The following is a 22670-nucleotide window of genomic DNA, read 5'->3' as shown; positions in this document are numbered from 1 at the left end:
CCAGGGTGTCGTGTATAGTGGAACTGTCCACTTTACGATTTTGTAGACCACCCCTGCCCTTATTATAGGACAAGCCTCCCATAGAAAGTTTTTACATTTAGGGTGCAGACAGAAGGGTGACTAACATAAACTTGAACTTAGCAGGAGCATGCACTTGTCTGATTCGTAAACTGTTACATGTTACCTCACCTTGTTTTCCTGTTCGTTTGTTGTGTGTGGTCATTGGTGTTACACGAACGTTGTTTTTGGTTTTAAATGACGTTTCTTACATTGCACCTTAGTACATTGCTTTGCAGTTTAATGAAAACCTTTGAGTTGAATGCATGTGTTCAAACATGCTAAAAATGTATGCAGTTATGGCACTTAAAGGCACTTTGACTAAAATTGTTGAACAAATTCAAGTAAGTAAAGTTCATTTACAGCATATACTGCCTTTCTAGATCAGACTCCACAAAGTGCTTCACAATAAAAGACGAAAGACATGAGACCCTGACATAAAATACAGACACATTATATGAGTAATAAAAGCAAATAAAAACAATAGAAAAAGGAAAGGCTCAATTTTCTGAAGAAAATGTATGTGTGCTTGCTTGTGAATTTTTTTGGTTTAAGCATTTGAAGTTGTAGTAGTTGAAGAGGCAGTCGATTTACAATTACTGAAAAGTTGAAATTGCAGTTGAAATGGAAGAGCTGAAAGGAGTGTAGCCCTTATAGTCAGGCAGTAACCAAAAGAAGAGAAAATGTCATGAGTCCACTTTACGAACATTTTCACTTGAAAATAAATCGGTGTCTATTTTTGTAGTCAGGCTTATTGGATTCTTTTTAAATTCAGACATCCAGGACTGATTTTGTTCATTTGTCTGGTGAACTTGGTGTATCATTAACATCCTGTGCTAGCAATTACCTGAATGCTGATGAATATTTTATTTGGTTTGTAATTTTATCTACCTTCAGCCGCTGTTTCAGGAAAACCTCCCCTGTTTGAAGTTCACTTTCTACTCTACAAATTGGTCAGGCCGAGTAGTTGTAGAGTAGTAAATTCAAGAACGTTAATAGCTGACGGGAGACGACAAAGTTAACTTCCTGTCCAAATCATCCCTGATTGGTGGTGACCTTTGAAATTGTTTACTGGAGATGAACAACATCACACAAAATCCCATGATTGAAAATGTGTTAGTATGTGTTGTAGAGCGAAAAAATGTTAGTTTCACATCTATCTAACAAAACAAAACAAAGCAAACATCATCAGGTTGGCCTTTTCTGCATCCTGTTGTTCAACATAAGACTACACGAGGGTACAAGGCAAGAAGGTGGACGGTGTATGAAACTGATATTGAGAACACTTTGTCCAATTAAGTCTTTTTCAGCATTTTGGTTTTCTAGTTGAGGAATAAAAAGCCACAAGACACATGACTGTTTGCCAATATTAATTTCCTGGATTTTATAAATGCTCAGACTTTTACCAAACAAACGTTCTGCTTTTTTTTTTTGTCTAAAACATTTTCATTTTAATGTACCTGAAGAGTCTGCCGGAAATACTCCTCTTAACTATGAATGAGTTGTACAGATGTTATTTTAACATCTTACAGCAGATTTTATTTTGATATTATTAGATATTTATAATGACAATGAACGAGGACATTTAAGAAACTGATACAGGATCTATATGAAAGTGATTGGCAGTAATGCGACTAGTCAGAGACGCTATATGATGGGGTTTTAGGACTTGGAAAAATATGCCCATATTGCGCTTGGTGTTGCTTCATCATGTCATTTCTGAAAAGAGCTGGGCAGTCTGGATTGTATCATCGTTTCCTCTCGACCTTTCAGTGTGATTCAGGATCTTCCTCTACTCTCATTCACGTTCTCCCTCTCTCTCCCAATGTACATGTTTCCCTTCCTTTACTCATGTTTCTTCTGTCTCTGTTTCCTCCCCCATTTAAAATACAGGAACCCGTCCACTGCTTTCTACCAGGCTTTCCGGCCTAGCAGATTACGAGGGTCAAAGCCTGTCAACGATAGGTATGAGCTCGGGAGTGTTTAATTGTGTGTGTGTGTGGCCTGGCCTGGCTGACTAAACCAGACCCTGTACTCCTTAATCCCAGCGCACCTTGCAAGAAAATGTCCATTTTGACTAGCCATCTAGCTATTATGGAGTCTTGAAGTGTCATTTTTATGAAAACATGTCAATAGTTGTTGTCACAAGGTGAGACACTGTCATCAATTTCTTGAGGAGTCTAATTTGTTTTGGATTTCAAATGGCATCATCATTCAACAAAACATTGTTTACAAGTTAAACTCAGATGTCCTTGAGGTCCTCACCTGACCACAGCTGCATTAAGTCTTTGGACCCACAGTACACATTTTTTACACTCACTTTTTATTTGATTGTAAAAAAAAAAAGAAAAAAAAAGTTAGTTCTTCTATTTTCTATTTCTAAGATTTTCCTTACCTTTGTGGTGGATAAAGAACCACTGAATTTAAAATAGTTTCTTAGACTGGTTTAAGTGGACAGATTTAGTAAGACAAAACAAATAAATCATTATTTTTAGTAGGTGGTGTCGATACATGTTTGTGATGTTACTAGGATATAATGCTAGTGGGAAAAAAATGAATGCACTGAAAAATTATCACATGAAGTCTGTAGGTACAATAATACAACAATTTCTGCTATCAGCAACTTCATTGTTGCATTCAAAAACTTACATGAATAAATCGTTATTTCACTCTATTAGCAGATCTTTTCCCCTGTTAAAGGAAAAATGTTATTTTGAGACCAACTACAGAATTAAATCACTTGTCAAGCTGGACATTTCAGCAGCTGTGAGTGTGCAATGCATGGAGAAAGCATGGCACCGTAGGAAGCGTCAGGGTGCATTTTTTTTACGCTTTGTGTGTCCACGTTCTGACAGTCACGAGGGTCCAGTGCTCAGGTTTCTCTTGCCCCTGTGATGTGTGCAGCACAGTGCCAGGGGGTTTTAGCACTGCGAATAGCAGATCACACTGAGGTAACATGAAGGGGGTTGTGTTATATGACATAATATTATCTAAAGTCAGTTTCTTTTAAGAACTCTAAAGCCAGGTATATGAACAACAGAGCTAGAGCTGCACTAGTAACTAACCTGTCATGACTGTTGGTATGAAATGCTATCAGCTAAATCAAGTTAACCTAACATGGCAATTCAAAGCAAAGTGTTTCCCTTTCGTCATCATGCAGTTGTCACCACATTGAGAAACTGCTCTCACAACACACAAAGAAAATATTAGTGCAGAAACTATTAGTTGATTAATAGCAAATTAATCAGTTGTGATTTTTGTTTACATAATTTTTCAAGCTAAAATGCAAAAAGTTCCGTTTCCAGCTTCTCTAATGTAAGGAGTTGCTGCTTTTCTTTGTTTTATATCACACACACACACACACACACACACACACACACACACACACACACACACACACACACACACACACACACACACACGTACATTGAATTACATTGTTTTTGGATTGTTGGTTGAACAAAACAAGCAATTTAAAAATGGCTTTAGGGAATTATGGTGGGCTGGGCATTTTCACTATTTTTATAGACTTAACAAATAATTGAGAAAACAAAATAGCAGATCAATCAATAAGGAAAATAATCGTTGGTTGCAGCCCGAAGAAATATAACTCAAAATTCTTCCATAATCTGTAACTTAAAGGTACTAGACAGGGACTGACATTCACTGCTATGCAGAGATAACAATACTGGGAAAATGCGGCTGCAAAATGATATTTGATTTAGTAACCAACATTAACCAGGATTTCCAAGGTGTCTTTTTGTGTTGCTGCACAGATTTCAGGTAACAAGAGCAAATCTGCCAACTATGAAAAAGGAATCACTTTTTGTCCAATTTCAAGCGTGAAATTGGACAAAAATGGGACAAAAAGGATTTGTACATAAAGTGAATACACATTTTTTAACCTCATGCTTTTGTTACACATACAAATACTTTTTATGCAGTTATACTACCAACGGACATTTTGAGTTATGAGTAACTGCAATTCTTCATTTCTGCATGAATTTTCTATTCTAAACCCTCTGTTAGAATTTGGGAAGGACTTCACATCCTTTTGCCATCAAATAGATATAATAGATAATCACTAATATTTGGACATTTTCATTTGCATAACTACATATTTGATTTCTGGGGTTTGCTTATGATACTGAACATACTGTGTTGTGGAGTGAAGGAAATACTTTATTCAACGTTTCTTTATCTCACAGAGATTAGGCTGCATTATCAATGGCTTGTTAATTATTCAAAACACGAGTACCTGTCGAGTAATGTTAGTGCTATAGGAAAATGAATACCAGTTGTTTTTGACTTGGAAGTAAATATGTTGGTGCTTTATGAGTGGTTTTCATTAGTCACAACCACTTTTTGTTCCCATGTGCTGTCTCATGTAGGCTGTTGGAGGTCTGGACTCTCTGCCATAGATATTTAACTGGCTGCCAACAACAGCGGCAAACAAACTTTGGAGTTAAGGTGGCACAGCACGTTTTTCCTCAGGTCCTTTTATGTCGAACATGGTTGGTTCTTGTCAAGTCATGAAATTATATGATGATGTCTGATCAAAGAATTCAAAGGAAACAATTCCCAGTTTAAGGACTGAGGGACTCTTTAGGAAGTCCCAGGGCCTTTGCAGGAAAATGTGAGTAATTTTAATTTTGACTTTTAGTTAATGAGCCAAAACTGAGCACAGTGGGGACAGTGTGTAATGTTTGTTCTACCAAGAGTATTCACTCAGCTAGATTTTTCCAAGTGTATCAATAATAAACAAATACCTTTTCAGCCCATGGTTGTCCCTGGAACAAAACTGTTGTCTCATCGAAATGAATCCTATGATCAAATTTTATATTTGGCAGTGCTTGAAATAAATATTTTTCAAAAACCCTGCTCTAAGGGAACTGATGCTAATGTATGTTAAATTTGTTACAGTGACATTGTGGTTTATATTGAGGCAAGCAGCACAGCTTATGCTTTTGTTTCCGATTGTTATTTCACAGTTGTGATCAAATAGATTAGATTCATTGCACAGAGTACAAGTACTGAGACAACGAAATGCAGTTTAGCATCTAACCATATATATAAATATATATAATATATTATATATTTAATATATTATATATATATTATATATATATATGAATACTTTAAGATAAATATTGTATTAACAGTATGATCAGAGTGAAATTATTACATTAAGATACAGCATATGCAGCAGTTACAGTAGGCATTGCAGGTATAAGTGTAAATATACAGTGCAGGTGTAAGTACGAGTAATGCCAGTGGTAGACATCATATACAGAATAAACAGCTGGATATGAATACAATGTATACACTATAGGTCAGATATGTACAGTATAGACAATAGTATAAATATGAATACACTCTAGTGCAGATATAGATACAGTATAGACATTGTATAAATATGTATTATTTATGTGAGAGCATAAATAGTGCAGGTAAGTGTATGTGCAGTAGTGTGGTAGTGGCAGTCCTAATGCAAGTGAATATTTTAGTTTATCCACACTCCCATGATTTGTTACAGCTGTACAGACAATTAGTGGAATGAAACAGATGTAACTGTCATGAATCCAGAGTTTGTGTGTGGGTGTTTAATGCACTGCAGTGAGCATGAGATGTACCAACGTCCATATGACTGTATTCTTCTTCAAAGCGGTTCAGATGAGATGTGGATGTTACAGTAAAACAACAGTAGCAGTTGAGCAAGTAGTGTAGCGTTGTAGCTGGCAAAAGATTCAGCACTTCTGTTTGTTCCCCATCCAGCTCATGTTTGCCTGTGGGCCCTGTGACTAACAGTGCAGCTTTATTCAAAACGTTTCAACTAACCGCAGGTAAACCTGAGGGAGCTGCCTCATTTCACCTCCCTTTATTATGAGCCTGCTCTCCCGCAAGGTCGGACTTGTTGGAATTGAAGGGGGGATTGCACACAAACAGTTTGAGGGCATAAAGGAACATTCCTGAAAGTGATTACTTTGTGAAACATGTAAAACCTCAGCTGGGCAGCGTGCCCCCACATCACTTCAATGTTTTTCATAACCAGCTGTGGTGTTTTGCGCAAGTTTCTTCTACATTGTGGGCATCAAGGCATGCTTGCCTGTTTATCTTCACAATGCCACATCTGCTGCAGCTCCGCTCAGATAAGGGTCAAAAAGATTTAAAGCTTGTGAAATGTTCAGAAAAAATTTCAAAACCAGGGGTTGTATATCTCCCTTTGTAAACCTGTGACAGCAAGTTTAGAAATTCAAGTTTGTGAGTGTGTAGAAAAGATTTGTAGTTGTAGAAAACCATTTATAATGTCTAAATAAAATTTGTGCAAAAAATTACATCAACAGTGAAGTTACACAAAGACTTGCAACAATTAATTGATTAGTTGATTGACAGATAATGGCTTTATCGTTTTGAGTAATTTTTTAAAGAAAACATGCCAAAATTCTCTGGTTCCAGCTTCTCAAATGCAAATGTTTTCTGATTCTTTTTTATGATAGTAAACTAGATATGTTTGGGTTTTGGAGTGTTACTCAGACAAAACAAGACATTTGAAGATGTCCTCTTGGGCACTTGGTAAGTGTGACAGGCATTTTTTTAAAATTATGTCTGAGCTTAATTTCACAAGCTCAAAAGCTTATTGACCCTTATTAGATCCCATACAGCTCTGCTGTAGCAACAGCTCATCTTTCAACTGCAACAAGCGAGAGATTAATTTATTTTAGCCTAATTAAATTATAAGTTACACTCTGCATTTGTAAACATTCCAGGAAAGCGATTTGTTGGTGTGCTGAATGGAGTCATTGTGAGACTATGATTGGTCCCAAGTAAAGCAGCAGCAGCCCTTTTACTGCCCTCAATCCACAATGATCAACTTTATGATTACGGACAATAAAGAAAAGACAGATTTATATACCAGCTGACCACACCAGTGGCCCCACGCTCAGCCACTGAGAGTTATTTGATCCAGACCAGGTATGCAGCCACTGTTTATGACAGAAACAAACATTTCATTATTGGAACGAGGAGGAAAGTTGAACGTGGGAAACCTGCAGTTCCACTCTTGATGCACTGATAGGAAAGAACCGCGCCAGTGAACTCCTTTATTGGCTTAGCTGAACCTTTTTTCAGCAATGTGCCGGTCTCATTCTTTTAAAACATTATGGTACTTTTAGAAAATATCACTGGTTTATTCAACATCTGTTAATGGATTTTCTCCAAATACATCTTTTTTCTTGGCATAAACTCAATTGGAATCACCTTCCCTCCATACAAATGAAAAACACACACAAACACACTTTGTAATTGCTAACAGACTGTGGAGCATATCCTCAGAGGACTTAGCGCAACTCAATTTCAAGGTCTTTCTTAGAAGCGCACACAACTGTAAGTACATAATTTTGAACGGATTACTCAGTGGTTGTACTTGAAGCCCCCCCCTCCAGCGAAATCACTAACTGCAGAGCCTTGATGGACGTGATGTGACGTTGTGTAGATCTCAAACTTAACAAGCCTTTTTAGATGCAGCGAGGAATTGATGGATGGAGATCATAACCATCAGAGATTTGCACCGCTTACGTATCAGACCTCATGACTCAAAGACGGCACTGTTTGAGGGCACAGGCATATTCATCCTATCAGTCTATCTTTATTTATCCAGGAAAAGTTTGCTGAGCACACATGCCTCATTTTCAGCATCGTCTTGCTTCACACAGTCAGTTAAGGCACTCACACCTGGGAGATACCTAATATAAGGTACTGTTTGCCATTAAACACCCCCTCTGGACACGGCAGAAGGTCAAACACCACACTAATAGACACCCGAATAGTTGATGAAGAAGGGGGGAGTGAGTTACACATTTCACCTCTAACTCAATTTCAGTTTCAAACTGTTGACATTCTGGCCACAAACCCCTTTTCTAATCTTTAAGATAACTTTTTAGCCGTATCTCGCCTGTGTAATGTCAAGCCATGATTGAAGCTCAAGCTCTGCGAAAGCTAAACAGAAGCCAGAGTGAATGACGATGGCTGAGACACGCATCAGGCCCAGTGTTTTTGCAGCATAGTGCCTAATGACCCAAACCCTGCACTTCAGAGATGAAGCCCAAATGAGGCTAAGTCCTTGATCCCGTGATAAATGCTGTGCTGAATACAGAGGCTCGTTAACGGTGAGGTGCCAGGATTTTCCTATTAAAGCCTCGGGAGTGACACTATTACTTTTAACACATTCCAGTGGGTTCTTAGTCCACATTGAGCCAAACAAGTGGCACACACATTACTCAAAGACAAAGTAGTGAAATATGATATCGAGGCACATGGTGCATGCTCAAGATCTGGTTTTAGTTGAACACTGTTTTGGCAGCAATTATTTAAGGCTGGGGGACCCCTGACCTGGATCCCCTACTGTGTTTGCTTATGGAGTTTGATGGTCACATTACGCTGTGGCTCTATATCATTTCTTCAGGAGCTCTAGGGGTGGCTCAGCAGCCATTAACAAACATCCCTGCTGGCAGTTATTTAAGCTTCTAGACAGGCCGAAATAACGAGGCCTTCCATAAACTGGTTAAATTTACGGTGATGATCCATTTTCTCAAGAATTCAGATCTTATCATTGCCTGTATTCAGCCCCTGAGGGCCTTGATTCGTTCTCATGCTCCCTGATGTCTTAAGGGAGGACAGGCTGGTGGGCTCAGAGTATGTCACATAGGGACATATGCAGAACATGATGTTTGTGCACAAGTCTGAGGTTTATGTAACAGGCGAGGGTGCGAGTGGGACAGTGTGTTTACGAGGAAGCTTTGTGGCAGCAGACACACCTACTCATGACTCTGATTTAGTGCTGGAAAAATAAAACTTCCATCTCCAGACAATTATTTTGTTTAGTCTCCATTGTGTCAGTTGGACCACCCTTCATGTAGCCGACACGTCCCAACAATACAGCGTCCGAAAAATCCACCACGTTCAGAGGCACATATTAACCTACTTCCAGCATCCTGCAATTGTCACCATTGTTTAAAGCTTTACAGTGCAATAAGGGCAGAAGCAGTCAGTCAAGATTCTTTGTTTCGTGACTATTTTACTGCATTATGCATATTTAAGCTTCTTCAAGTGTGCATCACCAAATACCAAGTATTTCTCATGTATTGTGCATTGTAATACTCAGGTTTCAGGTTATTTGTTTGAATCATGACATGGCATGTAGGTTTCTAGTTTCACACATCTCGCTATGCAAATTATCATTTTACTCACAGCTACTGCAAAGGTGAAAATAGAAACAACAAAAAGGGAAAAAAAATGCTTCTGGTATTATGAAAGTAGACTTGTCTAAAGGTGTGAAAATTGACAAAACAGTCTTACCACAAGGTCCATTTAGGAGCAGTTTGGAGATTTTGATCATCTCACACACACATACACACCAGGTACACTACTACTGACAAAACAGTGACATTTGACAGAGACATACTAAAATAAGTGAGGTTTCTGTGGAAAACTGGATGTGTGTGCTGCCATGATCTAATTTATTTAACTTGATAGATAAACATGAGGGGCTCGCAGTTCCCCGTACAGAACGCCCTCCTGCAAAAATACTGGTCTCTTTGTTGTCAGAGAGGGTGATCATTAGTTGAGTGTTGAGGGGCCAGCTTGGTTGGTTGCATGGTCAATGCAGTTGTTTTGACCTCCAAAGTAAGTCAAATTGAGAAGCCCCATCAGTTCTCTGAACCTTTTACAAAACATGTTACATTTCCATGTTCATTTATTGCATTTGGCTGACACTACAGAGTGAGTTAGTGATGGTATTGAAAGTTTAACTTGCTAGATCACAACAAGTGGCAATGAACATAAGGGTCAGAGCCATGATGACAGTATTCCTGTGACTGTTGAATGATTTTGTCTCATTAACAGAAATTATGAGGTAATATTATGAAACAACACACTCATTTTTGAGCCAGCTTCTAAAATGTCCTGATGAAATGGAAGCTTCTAGTTGATTTCTGCCACAACAATGAATTCATTGTGATAATTTAGGAAAGACATGACTAAACTCCTCTTGCCTGAAGCTGTTCTGTGCATTTTCACTGACGTTTTGTGTCACAATCATTTGGAGCCTCTGCTGACATCATCTGGCATTACAGCTGAACTGCATCTTTCAAAAACCAACAACATGAGCTGGGCTAAAGCAGATCTCTGCATCTGGAAGAGAATAACAGGGAGTCGTCAGTGAATGCGCCCCTCTGTTGTTACAGCCCCCACCCTCCAGCTATTATTTTGAAATACACTTGCCAAGGTCTAATTTATTCAGCTGCCTCCCCCCACAGTGAGTGTTTGTATGCTTTGCAACGGGAACGTGTGCCGTTGCATCTGTGCCCTAATGGAGAACACAGTGAATTTCTGACGCTATAAAACATCATGTGATAAACCCAGAGAAATGGAGGAGACCACACTTTGCTTGTGCACGTCCCCTGTGATATAGAGCCACACATAAAGTCAGACTCGGTCATATTTACATTTAAGGCATTCAGTTTACATCTTTCTCCGGAGCTGCTTGCAAGTGTATGAGCAGGCAGGAGAAATGGTGATGATGGAAAAGCTCACTTTAGCCGGTATTAAACCAGAAACTTGTGGTTACAGGACTGTTTTGATAACTAGTCCTCAGTGAAGAACTTGACTGAGTTGTCACAGCAGGATGGCGGCTCTGACACAGATGTCTCGGTTTAGAAGCGCTGGCCTCGGGCCGGAGGTGTCCAGAGTTGGAATGTGCTGCCTTGTGGTCCTGTAGACTTTGTTTGGGGGGGACGAGTGCATGTGTGCGCTGCTGCAGTCTGCAGGGAAGGAAGGCCCATGTTGAGGTTAACACAGCAAGTGGTCCTTATATAAACCGCCACATGTCTTCCTTCTTGAATAAAATGTACAGTTTGCTTTGTTTTCCTTGGACACCGAATGGCAACAAATTAGTTTAGGCTTCTTTTTTTTTTTTTGTCTCCCTAATATTTCTTGTAATTTCTTCAGGCCAGTTCACCCAGTCACTTGGCAATCTGATCCCATCTGTGTGTCTCTTGTTTTTTTTAATTATTGATAAAAACACAATCCTGTTTAAGCTCTTGTGCATTCTTCTCTCTCGTTGCCCTAGATGTGTAAATGCTCAGTTCAAAGGGGAGGAATTTGTTCTCCTTGTGTTGTTTATCAGGCTTTAGATCGCACAACCAAGTGAGTCGCTCGTTGTGGAATGCAGCTCATTTTTCCCGCTGTCATCACATCAGTGTGGATCTGTCATGCTGTACGTCATATCCAAACTGTAGTCAAGCCATTTTTAGATGCTCTGTAACTTGACAAGTATTCAAATGAGTGGAAAAATTAGTTGAGATTTTTAAAGTCTTACTTTGCCTCTCATGTTTTGTCCTTTGCATTGCCCCAGGAAAGAGACAGAGATGAGGAAGACTGTAGACATGTGGAACGCTCCGTTATAAACTCGATTACCTGTAAAGCACATTAATTCACCCAGGGGATTCAACATGACTTGCTGTGGTGTTTCATTTCACTGATATCAGCTTAATGGCATACAGTATTCTCATTTGCCTTTTGAGTTTCTATCACTAATATACATTTCATGAAAAGAAATTAAATCAGCGTTTCACGCTTTTTTTATGTAGTCTACACAGATTTGACCATTTAACTGCTTAAGTTTCTTTTCCTTAACACTTAATATGGAAGAAGTACATTAAAAGGGCACTGGACAGTCAACATCTCCTCTGTTGCTTTAAAACTGTTGTGGAGATGAAGTTTGAAACATCTTAACTCATTTGGTTGCGAAAACACACTACCAACTCAAGAGTTTAACATTTTGTACTGTAACACAAAGGAGCAGGAACAACCAGACCTCTTTGCCAGGACATGCAAAACACTGCCTCCATTTTAATTAACGTTTAGCCTTGGAATAAGTCACCCTGTGCCTCTGGAGTTGCAGTGTATCATTTTTGGCAGACAGTGGCAGTGAATAATGTAATTGCAGACGAGTCTTCCTAGGAGTAAATTAAGTGGCGAGAGGAGGGAGAGGCGGAACTCCGCCCCCTTGTTTTCTCACCATGTGACCGAGCGTGGTTTAAAGACACACTCTGCTCCGATTCAAACAAGAGGCTCCCGTGTGTTAACACTCAGTGGAGTTGTACATCAGAAATACTTTGGAGAAACGGAAACATGCGCTGCAAAATGAGCTACAGTCTGCCATGCTCCCCGGGAACTTCACCGACATATTCAGGACGTTTGATGTCTTACAGGGCACGATGCGCCAGGTAATGGACTTTTATATACGCTCTCTGCCATGTATTTTATTGTCGGATTAGTTAACTTTCATATGTCCCATTTGCTTGTAACAATCTGTGGGTGTATTGTCCTTCTTATGGTCTGCGTGTATTTTATTTTTGCTTGTTTGTCCTTTAGGAGCCATGTTTTAGGTTTTACTGCTTCCTATACACACTCACAGTGCATTATAATACTGAAAGTTGAATCTGAAAACTTGGTGGCATACTCCCACTGTACCAAACTCTTGTACTTCTTTATATGGACTTAAGACATTTAACTCTCACACGTGTGCAGCTGAGTGTTTCATGCCATCTTGGACGTGTTTAAAATCCAAACTGCTCAACTGGCCTTTCCTCTGGCTCTGTGCCGCGCACGTTGTATGTGTTGTGCCATCAGCTGTTGGGTATGCAGGCCAATTTCTTATCTCTGGTTTTGGCATACCGACATGTTTTTCCTCACGTGTGGCATCTGTTTGGTGTATATAGTGCGTGTAGTACGTGTACCCCACCCCCGCCCCCCACAAGGCGCTGTACGTGCGCTCCAGCACGCAGGACAATAAGTGCTGGATGGAGTAATGAAGCTCCATATGATGATGTTGGTCACAGTGTGGTGATGAATGATGCTTACTTTTATATGTAATATTTTAAATTAATCTACAGTACGTTTAACTTGTGTATGCTGGAGTTAGTTTACGCTTTTAAGACTTTTCCCCTGCACTTTTCCAGGTTGGGTCTACACGCTACATCGCATTTACGCACATGAAACATCTTTTTATTTATCCAAAGACTTCAACACGTGAATATATTTCACATAAATGATGTAAGTAGTTAGCTGTAGTCTTCCATGACTGTAACGTTTGGATATTTAAGATGGGTCGGTCCAGGAAAGACCATTTCTCCATATTTGAGTACGTTAGTGCGGTGTATATCTATTTAACATGTGTTTTCTCACCCGACTTAGATCATAAATGAGTTTAAACTCGTTATTAGATGCTGCCTGCACATTATGCACTCTTATGTCCCAGATGCTTGTCAGAGCACCGTCTAGCGGCATGGAAACGCGTCGGTCGTCTTTGTTTTTGCATCCATATCCGAGCAGGGCGGGGATTGTTCAAGACCGCGTTATCTGTTGAGACGGATAAAGATCATTTTTGTGTAAATTTTTTTTTCTTTCCCTGAGGTAAATTCTGAGACTTGGCATCGTTTTGTTGTACCAGGATCTTGTGTGTGATTACGTAAGTTGATCGTCGTTTATTTGGAAAGTAGGGGACGTTTTTTCTTTCTTTCTTTGGAGAGGGGTGCAATGATGGTGATTTTGAAAACGTGTTAACAAAGTGGGATGCACACAGAAGCAGTGTGGATGCTTCATATTTCAAAAGAACACGTTTTTTTTTGTTTTTTTTTGAATTTTTTATACACATAATGGAGAATATTAGATTTCACTGATAATGTAGACTGATCTCTGATGGCGACATCAGCCTCGCCCGAAAGTCCTGCAGGAGAGTAATATGTTTTCATCAATGTGGGGCATTCATAGATAAAGGTTGAAATGTCTGTATTTAACCAGCCTACTGGAGCATCGTTATCATAGCTTAAGACGGAAAGATGTTAGTGAAATGTGTTGATTGAACAGCGCTTCTTCGTGTGTTTTACTTTGTTTCAAAATAATTTAAGACAAGTACTATAAGATCTCATTTGTCATTATCTGTTTATATGTATGTGATCATGCTCTGATTCGTACATGACACAGTCTTGAGTTGGACGCCTGGTTTTACTGATGAAAGACGTCATGTGAGGCGCTTCAGTTGCTGCTGTCTTCATGGAACTTTACATTTGGTCAAGTTTATTTGTGTGGCCTTATGTCACAAGTAAGAAAAAAATATCGGGCAGGATTGTTTGTTGGTTGGTGTTTATGACTTTTGTATTCATCCACTTTATTAGTGTATGGTGTCAGTGATGAAGGCCAAAGATGCCTCAGTATATTGACATTAGACTTCCTGAACTTGAAGGGTTTTGTGGCTTAATGCAGAAATGTCTGTACAGTAAATCGGGGTCCTCGTTGTGAAGTACTATTGAAATGGAACTATTTCCTACTTGCTGGAGATCAGTGGAGCCATTTTTAAGAACATTCTGTTCTGGTCAGGAGCTGTTGACTGGCTACACAGTGGAGCGTGCTGCATTTTGGAGAGACAACATCTCACCCCCCATAATGCTTTTTCATGTAAATCTCACGGCACCATGTTTGTAACATCCCTCTTTGCCTTTAATAACATGGATCAGTGTTCATCTGTGGCACTTTGTCAAGGGCACTAAAAATAGTGTTTTTATTTTTGGTCTGTGTGCTTTTGAAAAATGATTAAATCTCAAACCTGTTCATCTCATTCTCTGGAAACAGATTTGGCACACCAGAAAATGCCCCAGGGTTTCTGTTTACATTTTTTTTAATTTAACCTCTGAAGTACCAGTGAAATCCCCTGAGGTCATGTTTGGCACTGTAAGGACCAGATTTGTCAGTTAGTGAATGTGAAAGAGCTGATATCAATCTAAAGCACGTATCTTGTGGTAACTCTTGCTCTTTCTCTCCACAGTGCATCTGGTGCCAGCGTCGTCGCCATCGATAACAAGATTGAGCAGGCAATGGTGAGATTTCCCACAGATGTAAAAGTGTTAAATGTGGTTGGGTGACACACATTATCTTCAAGCCTGTACAGTGACTTGTTTCATAAGTTTCCCCATTGCCGACACTTAAGTGACAGAACTGTCTCAGAGACGATGAACGTAAAACTCACTTGGAGGAACATTTTAATGTAATAACCCAGGATAAATTCCCCATTATATTCAGTTCATGAAACTTTGGTATTTCCTGTTCTGAACAACCAGCTTTCTTAGAAAAACACACACTAGAAAATCAATCACAATATTCAGAATGTCACTATTGCCCCTGCAGTTTGACAGGTGACCTCTTGAAAATGCAGTTGCAAAACCCCTATGGCAAAGACACCTCAGTGCTAAAGATGTTGTCAAAGAAAGATTACACTCTACCGCTTTAAGCTCTGAGATGACATATGTCCTTTTCCTTTGTTTGAGGATGGAATCTGCTGTTTAAAAACTATTTATGGTCTTAAAAAAAATTCTTGTTGTTTGGTGTGCTAATTTAACTTTCCCTTTTTTTGTCTGCACCCTCTCTTTCAGGACTTGGTGAAAAGCCACCTGATGTATGCCGTTCGCGAGGAGGTGGAGGTGTTGAAGGAGCACATCAAGGAGCTGTACGAGAGGAACTCGGTGTTGGAGCGCGAGAACGCCGTGTTGAAGTCGCTGGCCAACTCGGAGCAGCTCTGCCAGCTGTCCGGTCAGCTCGGCCAGGGCAGCAGCTCATCGTCGCCGCTGCTGCAGCAGCAACACCCACTCGTCACAAACAACAACACCCCCTTGGCTCACCACGAGGGGAGTCAGAGTGTCCCTCATCAGCCCAACATCACCTCGGCGTGATCCCCCTACCCCCAATACATATGCTTAAACACACACCTCCCATGGACAGGAGTGGAACATCCTGTTAGTAAAGAAAACAACTGCTACCGTCCCTTTAGCTCCATAAAGCAAAAGGCTCGGTATTCAATATGCTCCATTTGAGGAAAAATCAACAACAGCGACATCTTTGTTTGCCACCAAGAGCCATGCTTCAGTGTGTGCGCATTGCCGTCACCGGGCCTTCACATTATTAAGACATTTACCACCCCTTGAAAAGTCTTATTCTGTCCCTGTGGTTGGCTGCAAGAAAGCTGAAAAAAGGGGGTGGGGTGGGGGGGCAGGGGAGCCGGTGCACACCATAAAACTGCATGCTGTTCTTGTGCAGGAGACGGGCACAGAGAGCTCACTTTGTTGGGGCAACAAGTGATGGAAGAGGGCGGAGCAACCCTGCGAGGGGCCAGTGTGGTGACATGGGTCCTGTAACATCCAGCAGATACTGTCCTCCCAGTATCCCCACCCCACATTAATCCAGGGCTCAAAGAGGCCAGAGAGCCGAGGGAGAAGTGGGGGAGACGATTCGTCCTCCCTGAGCGGAGGACGACACCGGCGGGCGCCTTGGCTTTAGTGGAGCGAGTCGAGAGCCTCGGTTTGTTATATGCTGCAACAAAAAGCTTGTGTTGTTTTCTCAGAGCCACCATACTTTGACATGAATCATAATACTTTTTCATTAGTTCAGTTTTAGTATTTGCATTTATTTATTTCAGGGCTGCTATTTTCATAATGTAAATGAACAATGTCATGGAGATACTTATTAAAAACAAAAAGAAACCTTTCTCTTTGGTCTTTTGGTATTTTAGAATCTGTGAGGTATTAAATTTGGTAGTCTCTTGCAACAAGTAGATCTCAGTAAGTAGGCAATAAGTTCCATATAAGAAATTCTTCTTCTCATGAAATAGTGCTAACACTAAAGCCGAGCTTACATTAGGTGAAATCCAGGTTGAATGTATATTTTGTAAAGTGTAAAGTATTAAGAGCAAGGAGGGTTTGTACAGGAGAATACCTGTTAAGATGTGATGGGATGTTTCGATAAAGAAAACAATTAATTTACTTTTTCTAGACTTTCTTTGTTTAAAACGAAAAAAACAGAAATTAATTTGGGGTTTGGTTGGGGGGATGAAAAGCTGTGAAAATTGTTCGACCTACTTTATAACCAAAGACGCAAAGCTGTGTAAGTCTTTATTTTCCATTTTTAAATGCACACTCATATTTTTTTCCTACTCTCTCTCCGCTATGCTTTTTGTTTTTGTTTTTTTTAAGCTGTTTTGCATGTTCTGCATGATCTATAATCAAACCACTTTCTTACCTCATGTTTTTTTCCAGCACTTATTTTTCTGTGAAGTTGTCAGTCTGTGAATGATTGTGAAAAGATTTATGAAAGAGAAAGGGAACAATGGGCAAAGAGGGTGGAGTAAGTGGTTGAGGGTAAGAATAATAATGAGAATGGAAGGTGGAGGTGTTGGATGGAGGGAAGGGCCTTGTGCACAAAACATTAGTCAGAAAAGGAGCCATCTTTTTTGTTTTCATGTAAATGCTGTGTTGAGTTTCATATGCAGAGAAAAGGTTTTGTTACATTGCAGATTTTAAAGTATTTAATAAATGCAACATTTAGATTTCGATTGTAGTGTACCAACACTTGGCTTACAAAGATGAAAAAATAACTAGATAACAATATCTGCATAAACAATGGGAACTATTAAACATTTCACACTTTAAAGCTGGAACCCCGTCAATTGCGTGTGAGCATATTATGGGATGTCCTGTCTGTGTCACGTCTTTTGTGCCTCCTGTGCCGCCATCTGCTGTCGTCAGGCGATCCGGTTTCTTTCTCTGTGGCTTAGAATCAAACCAAAATGCTTGGTAATTGTACAATCAGTCATCTTTCTACATCTACAGGATGGACTCTTTGATTTCCATTTTGTTTTTTTTTTTGTTTTTTGCAAATGGGCTTATTTCTTCTCTCTTTAGAGTTTTTGTTTCTGTCTTTCTTTTGTTTGAAGGAGATGCCGTGTACATGCCAAGTGTACTATATGAAAGTGATCACTGAGCCTTGGAGAAAATATCTTAACAATGCCCTTGTAATGTGCTGTTCAGACAATTTTAGTTTTCAGTCAAAAATAAATTACTGTTTTATTAAGAGAATGTCTTCATGTTTGTTTTTTTTTTAAATTCCCCCTCCTACTTTTAGGGACCTTGAAAAACACTTAGAACATTATTATTCCATTTTATAAAGAATGCGAATATGGGTCTACAAAATACTGAATGTTTTCCTTTAGTCACATCATTTCTCTCTTTTTTTTTTTTTTTACATTAACATATTTTTAACTTAATCAGAATATTTTTCCAAACATGGTTGATATGCTTTTTTTGTTTAAACCGTAAACAGAGAGGTAACAATTTGTTTTTCACCTGTGCCTTTCTTACTGTGACAAAATGTCAAAATGTTTTCTGTGCAAGAGCTCCAACAGCTCATTTGCCTGCAAGTCAACAAAGTCCTCCTTTTGGAGTCTGGATTGCTTTGTCTCCCAAGTAGGGAAAGAAAAGGGTTCCACATTTTTCCAAACTGACGTTGCTTGTCCTTCAAAATAAAGCCTACCGTCTCCATCTGCATGAATGCCAGAGTAGATGTGATCCATTGTGTTAAAACGAGAGGATGTTTGGATATCCATTGTAAAAATATACAGTCTATCAGAGAACATAAGAATTTTAACTTTTTAATTTTAACATTTCACTGAGGTGATATGAAGTCTACTGTATGTTTTATTTTACATTGTATTTCAAGAACTTTATCAAAATACATGTTTCAGAAGTGTTAAATAGTGTAAATCGTAGCACAATCAAATCTGAAAGGACAAATAAAGGACGACAGTAAAGGAGAAAAACTAAAGATAAAAATGTATATAAAATGAATAAATACAATAAAACAAAGCCAGATTAAATTCTAACTCTTTAAAAAATGCAATTTTAACATTTAATTGTGTGTACACACTTTGTTTTTCTGTAATTTTAGAGAGTTGATCAGATATGTAAAATCTTGAAGGAAAAAAGGTGAACATTTTATTTATTAGAATTTTTTAAAAATCCCATTGAATGCAACATTTGCACAAAACAAAACAATCTGCTTTTTCTGAAGGAGGAAGGAAAGTTGACGCCTGCACATAGTCATGTGTGAAATCCTAAGTGACGTCACTCATCACCTGCCTGTCACTTCAGACAAATTAGCACAACATACTTGTTCAGAAAGGTGGTACTTTCGAAGCAACTCTGGCATGTAAATTGATGTCCTCCACTGACAGCTGATGTCATTTTCACCACTGAAAGATCCCAGTTCAAAATATCGTTTTAATTGTCAGTGTCTACTTTCTAAATTGAGCAAGGAATAATAAGTTATATATATATATATATATATATATATATATATCCCAAAGTCATCTGGCCTCTCTGTTTCTCAGTTTTCTATTTTATGAATAGATCAAATCTGTGCTTGATATCTTAGGCTTGTGTGTATTTTAAAGTCATGAACTTCAAGCTTAAATTAGTCGAATCAGTTTGGCTCTAAGTTGGTTTTATGGAACTATGGCTTTTTGTATGTAATAAGTCCAGCTATTCTGAGCCTTCTTCATAAAACACCTCTCTGCTGTTTGGTGCCCAAATCTTCTCTCACTGTGTCCTCGTCAGAGCCCATCTTTTCCTTCACTGTTTAATGTACCGACTCTTATATCTTCATAAACCTGCATCAGTTTTATACTCCTCATGAATACCTTTATCATTTTTACCTGTAGTCTTAAAGTTACAAATTGCTGTAAAATACAAAATGGGAATAAAATGAGAAGGAAAAAGTCTCTCGTTAGGTCACAATGTTCTTAAAACTATCTTTGAATGTTTCAGGCGTTCTGAGTTTGGTCAGCAGGGTGTTGCACTTATTTGCACTTTGCAGAAGAAAACACCAGCTTCCCTGGAACGCTGGTTGCTATGTTTACAGGTGCCACCATGTGGATCCAATTTCCATTCTGGAGTTTTACAGAGTTACATGTAATCTGATCAACTATCATTTGGTCTAAAGAAAAGTGGAATGGCTGACTTTTGGATGGCCTTAGATTTTCATTTGATTACATTTTTTGTCATGTCAAAAATCTTGTTAGAAAGCTTTTGTTTCTGCCTGGGAATGATGAAACCTTGTGTTGTATAACATGAACAAAAGAGACTTCAGAAAACTGTGACACTACTTAATGGACTTTGTATGACATGAATTCATCCTTTAGGCTAAATGAAGGCTTTTCTGAGTGTATTCTACACCACACGTCTTTCTTTGTTAGATATGCTACTTGTTACATGTCTGCTAAACCTTCTGAATGCAGTTTTGACTTTCTTGCTGCATGGGACAAAACCACATCATCAATTTTCTGACTCCTCCATGATGGAATAACTTAAAAGAGCAAACTACAGAAGCTCCAACTGGCACATTGTTGCAAACTACAAAACTGGATCAGCTGACCTTTGTGCCACCGTGACAACTCTTCCTATTCAGCTACTTGCCACTCATCATGTGTGTTCATGCAGGTTACAGCTCTGAGTCACAGCAGCTTATCCAGAGTTGTGGTAAGAGCGGGGTGTATTCTCCACGTCACTGTGAGCAAATACAGGTTAGTAAATGCAAGACCATGAATGAAAGCTAGAATTAAGCTTCCTCTGACTGTAACTTGATTGTCAACTTGTCCTGACATGTCCTGACGTATGAAATATGTGTCAAGAGTCACGTATTAAAAACATGCCAGGAGTCAGGACATTTCACATGTCACGTTCACCAGAATATACTGTGTATATTAGGAAGTGGTGGAAAGTAGATTTATTCAAGCGCTGTATTTAAATATAATCTTGACGTACTTGTACAAAGCAAAACACCCAAAGACCAAAATCAAAATGCTATTTACATAACATGACATTAACATAACATTAATAACAATGATCAAATAATTACATTATAAAATAACACTCTGAAATGGGTCATGATCAGTACTTTTTGACAACAATAATTCTATACTTTTACTTGAGTAAAATTTTGAACGCAGGACTTTTACTTGTAAGTATTTTTACATTGTTATATTACTACGTTTACTCAATTAAAGGATCTGAGTACTTCTTCCACCTCTGGTATTATGAGACTGGAATTAGCAGAACCATCTAGATAAAGACATTAAAACGTTGCTGTAAGGATTTCTTTATGTATTGGTATCACCTTTTAGAAAGCCATCACTTTTCTGGCATAGAAGTGGCCTGAAATATTGCTTGCAAGCTTAATTTTAACATTTCTTTTCAGAGAAATGTACAGCTACACTCACAGGTGCCACAGTATTTTAACATATTTAGTAATAGTAATAGTATCACTAGTAATAATTGTCCAGTTCTCTTGTTTCAACACCACCTAACACTTCCAAAGAAGCTAAAGTGTCATATAATGTCACAGCACAGGGGAAGGAAGTTTTATGTAATCCCAGCAGTGATTTATGCTTTCCCGGAACTGCTCTCTTGTGTATGTGTGTGCGTGTGTGTATGTGTGCTATGCAAGTACAATTACTCACCATTCAGTCATCCGCAACCACGCCTAGCAATTATTGGGGATGAGATTTACTGTTACAGAGCGTAACACTGTGCACCCTCCTGACTCACCACTGCCATCAAGTGATACAACTTCTTGTAAACTACATGTACATGTACATGGAATTCACAGACAAGACTTTGGTGCCATCATGTGGGTATGATGTGAAAGTGGTCGCTAAGGTGGGGGGAACAGCCTGGGGTTCTTCATGGCATCCCCAGGTTAAATACATTATAGCAGAATTTTTAATTCACTAGAAATGAACATTTTATATTAATTTTCTCAGAAGGATGTCTCTGGGACATAATTATATCAAAAACAGAGGATTACATTTAGGTATTTCAGTACCATGGCTCTGGTATTGTGCACAATGGCTCACTGGCTCCTGAATGTAACATAGACATCATTAATAGTATTAGTTACATTTGTGCTTTACCTGCCATTGACAAGTTCTCCATGAGAAAAACAAACAAACAAACTATAAATTATAGACAAATTGCCTTAACATCGCACATATGTAAACTGATGGAAGGAATGGTAAATGAAAGACTAATGTATTATTTAGAGAAACAGGATATAATTACAGAGTGGATTTAGGAAAGGGAGGGGTACTTTGGATCCAGAGGACGAAGTAAGGAAATCAGAATCAGAAATACTTTATTATTGATCCCTGAGGGGAAACTCAGCACTGCAGTGTTCTTTGATGTAGAAATAAAATCGTATGATATGCTATGGAAGGAGGGGCTTCTGATTAAGTTACATTTAGTAGAAATTGGAGGAAAAGATTTTAATTGGATAATGGACTTTTTGAACAAGTGAACTATCCAGGTAAAAGTAGGATCTAAAATTTCCAACAAGTATGAGGTAGAAAATGGGAGACCTCAGGGGAGTGTGATACATTTCTGAAAATGTATCATTAGATATGGGAAGATGGATATTTGCAGATGAAGGGGCTTTGTGGAAAAGAGAGGGAAATTTGGGTCATGTAATAAAAAAAGAATTGCAAAAAGGAATATATTAAGTTGAAAATGTTGGAGAAGAAATGGGGATTGAAGTTTTCAGCTGAAAAAACAAAAGTAATGTTCTTCACAAGAAAGAAGATTAGAGAAAATACTCATTTGAAACTATATGGAAATAATTTTAGTTAGGTTAGATTATGGGATTGTAGTTTATGGATCTGTATAAAAATCTGTACTTGG

At 38.7% G+C, this 22670-nt stretch overlaps 1 protein-coding gene across 2 annotated transcripts in view; it reads left to right on the top strand.

Annotated features, from left to right (window-relative positions):
• The window catches only part of tsc22d2 (TSC22 domain family 2), a 40288-nt gene extending 22271 nt beyond the window's left edge, over nt 1-18017 (top strand). The window contains exons 2-4 of one of the 2 annotated variants that reach the window (XM_044201069.1): nt 1951-2022; nt 14939-14990; nt 15543-18017. In XM_044201069.1, coding sequence (XP_044057004.1) covers nt 1951-2022; nt 14939-14990; nt 15543-15839 — 421 coding nt within the window. In that variant the 3' untranslated portion in view covers nt 15840-18017. The remainder of the gene's footprint in view (nt 1-1950; nt 2023-14938; nt 14991-15542) is intronic. The other variant, XM_044201070.1, reaches the window with a different exon arrangement.
• The last annotated feature ends 4653 nt before the right edge of the window (nt 18018-22670 follow it).

The sequence above is a fragment of the Siniperca chuatsi genome, linkage group LG6, assembly GCF_020085105.1.
Source record: "Siniperca chuatsi isolate FFG_IHB_CAS linkage group LG6, ASM2008510v1, whole genome shotgun sequence".
Taxonomy (NCBI): Eukaryota; Metazoa; Chordata; class Actinopteri; order Centrarchiformes; family Sinipercidae; genus Siniperca; species Siniperca chuatsi.
The sequence above is the reverse complement of the archived record's forward strand: the minus strand, read 5'-3'. Positions and strand labels throughout refer to the sequence as shown.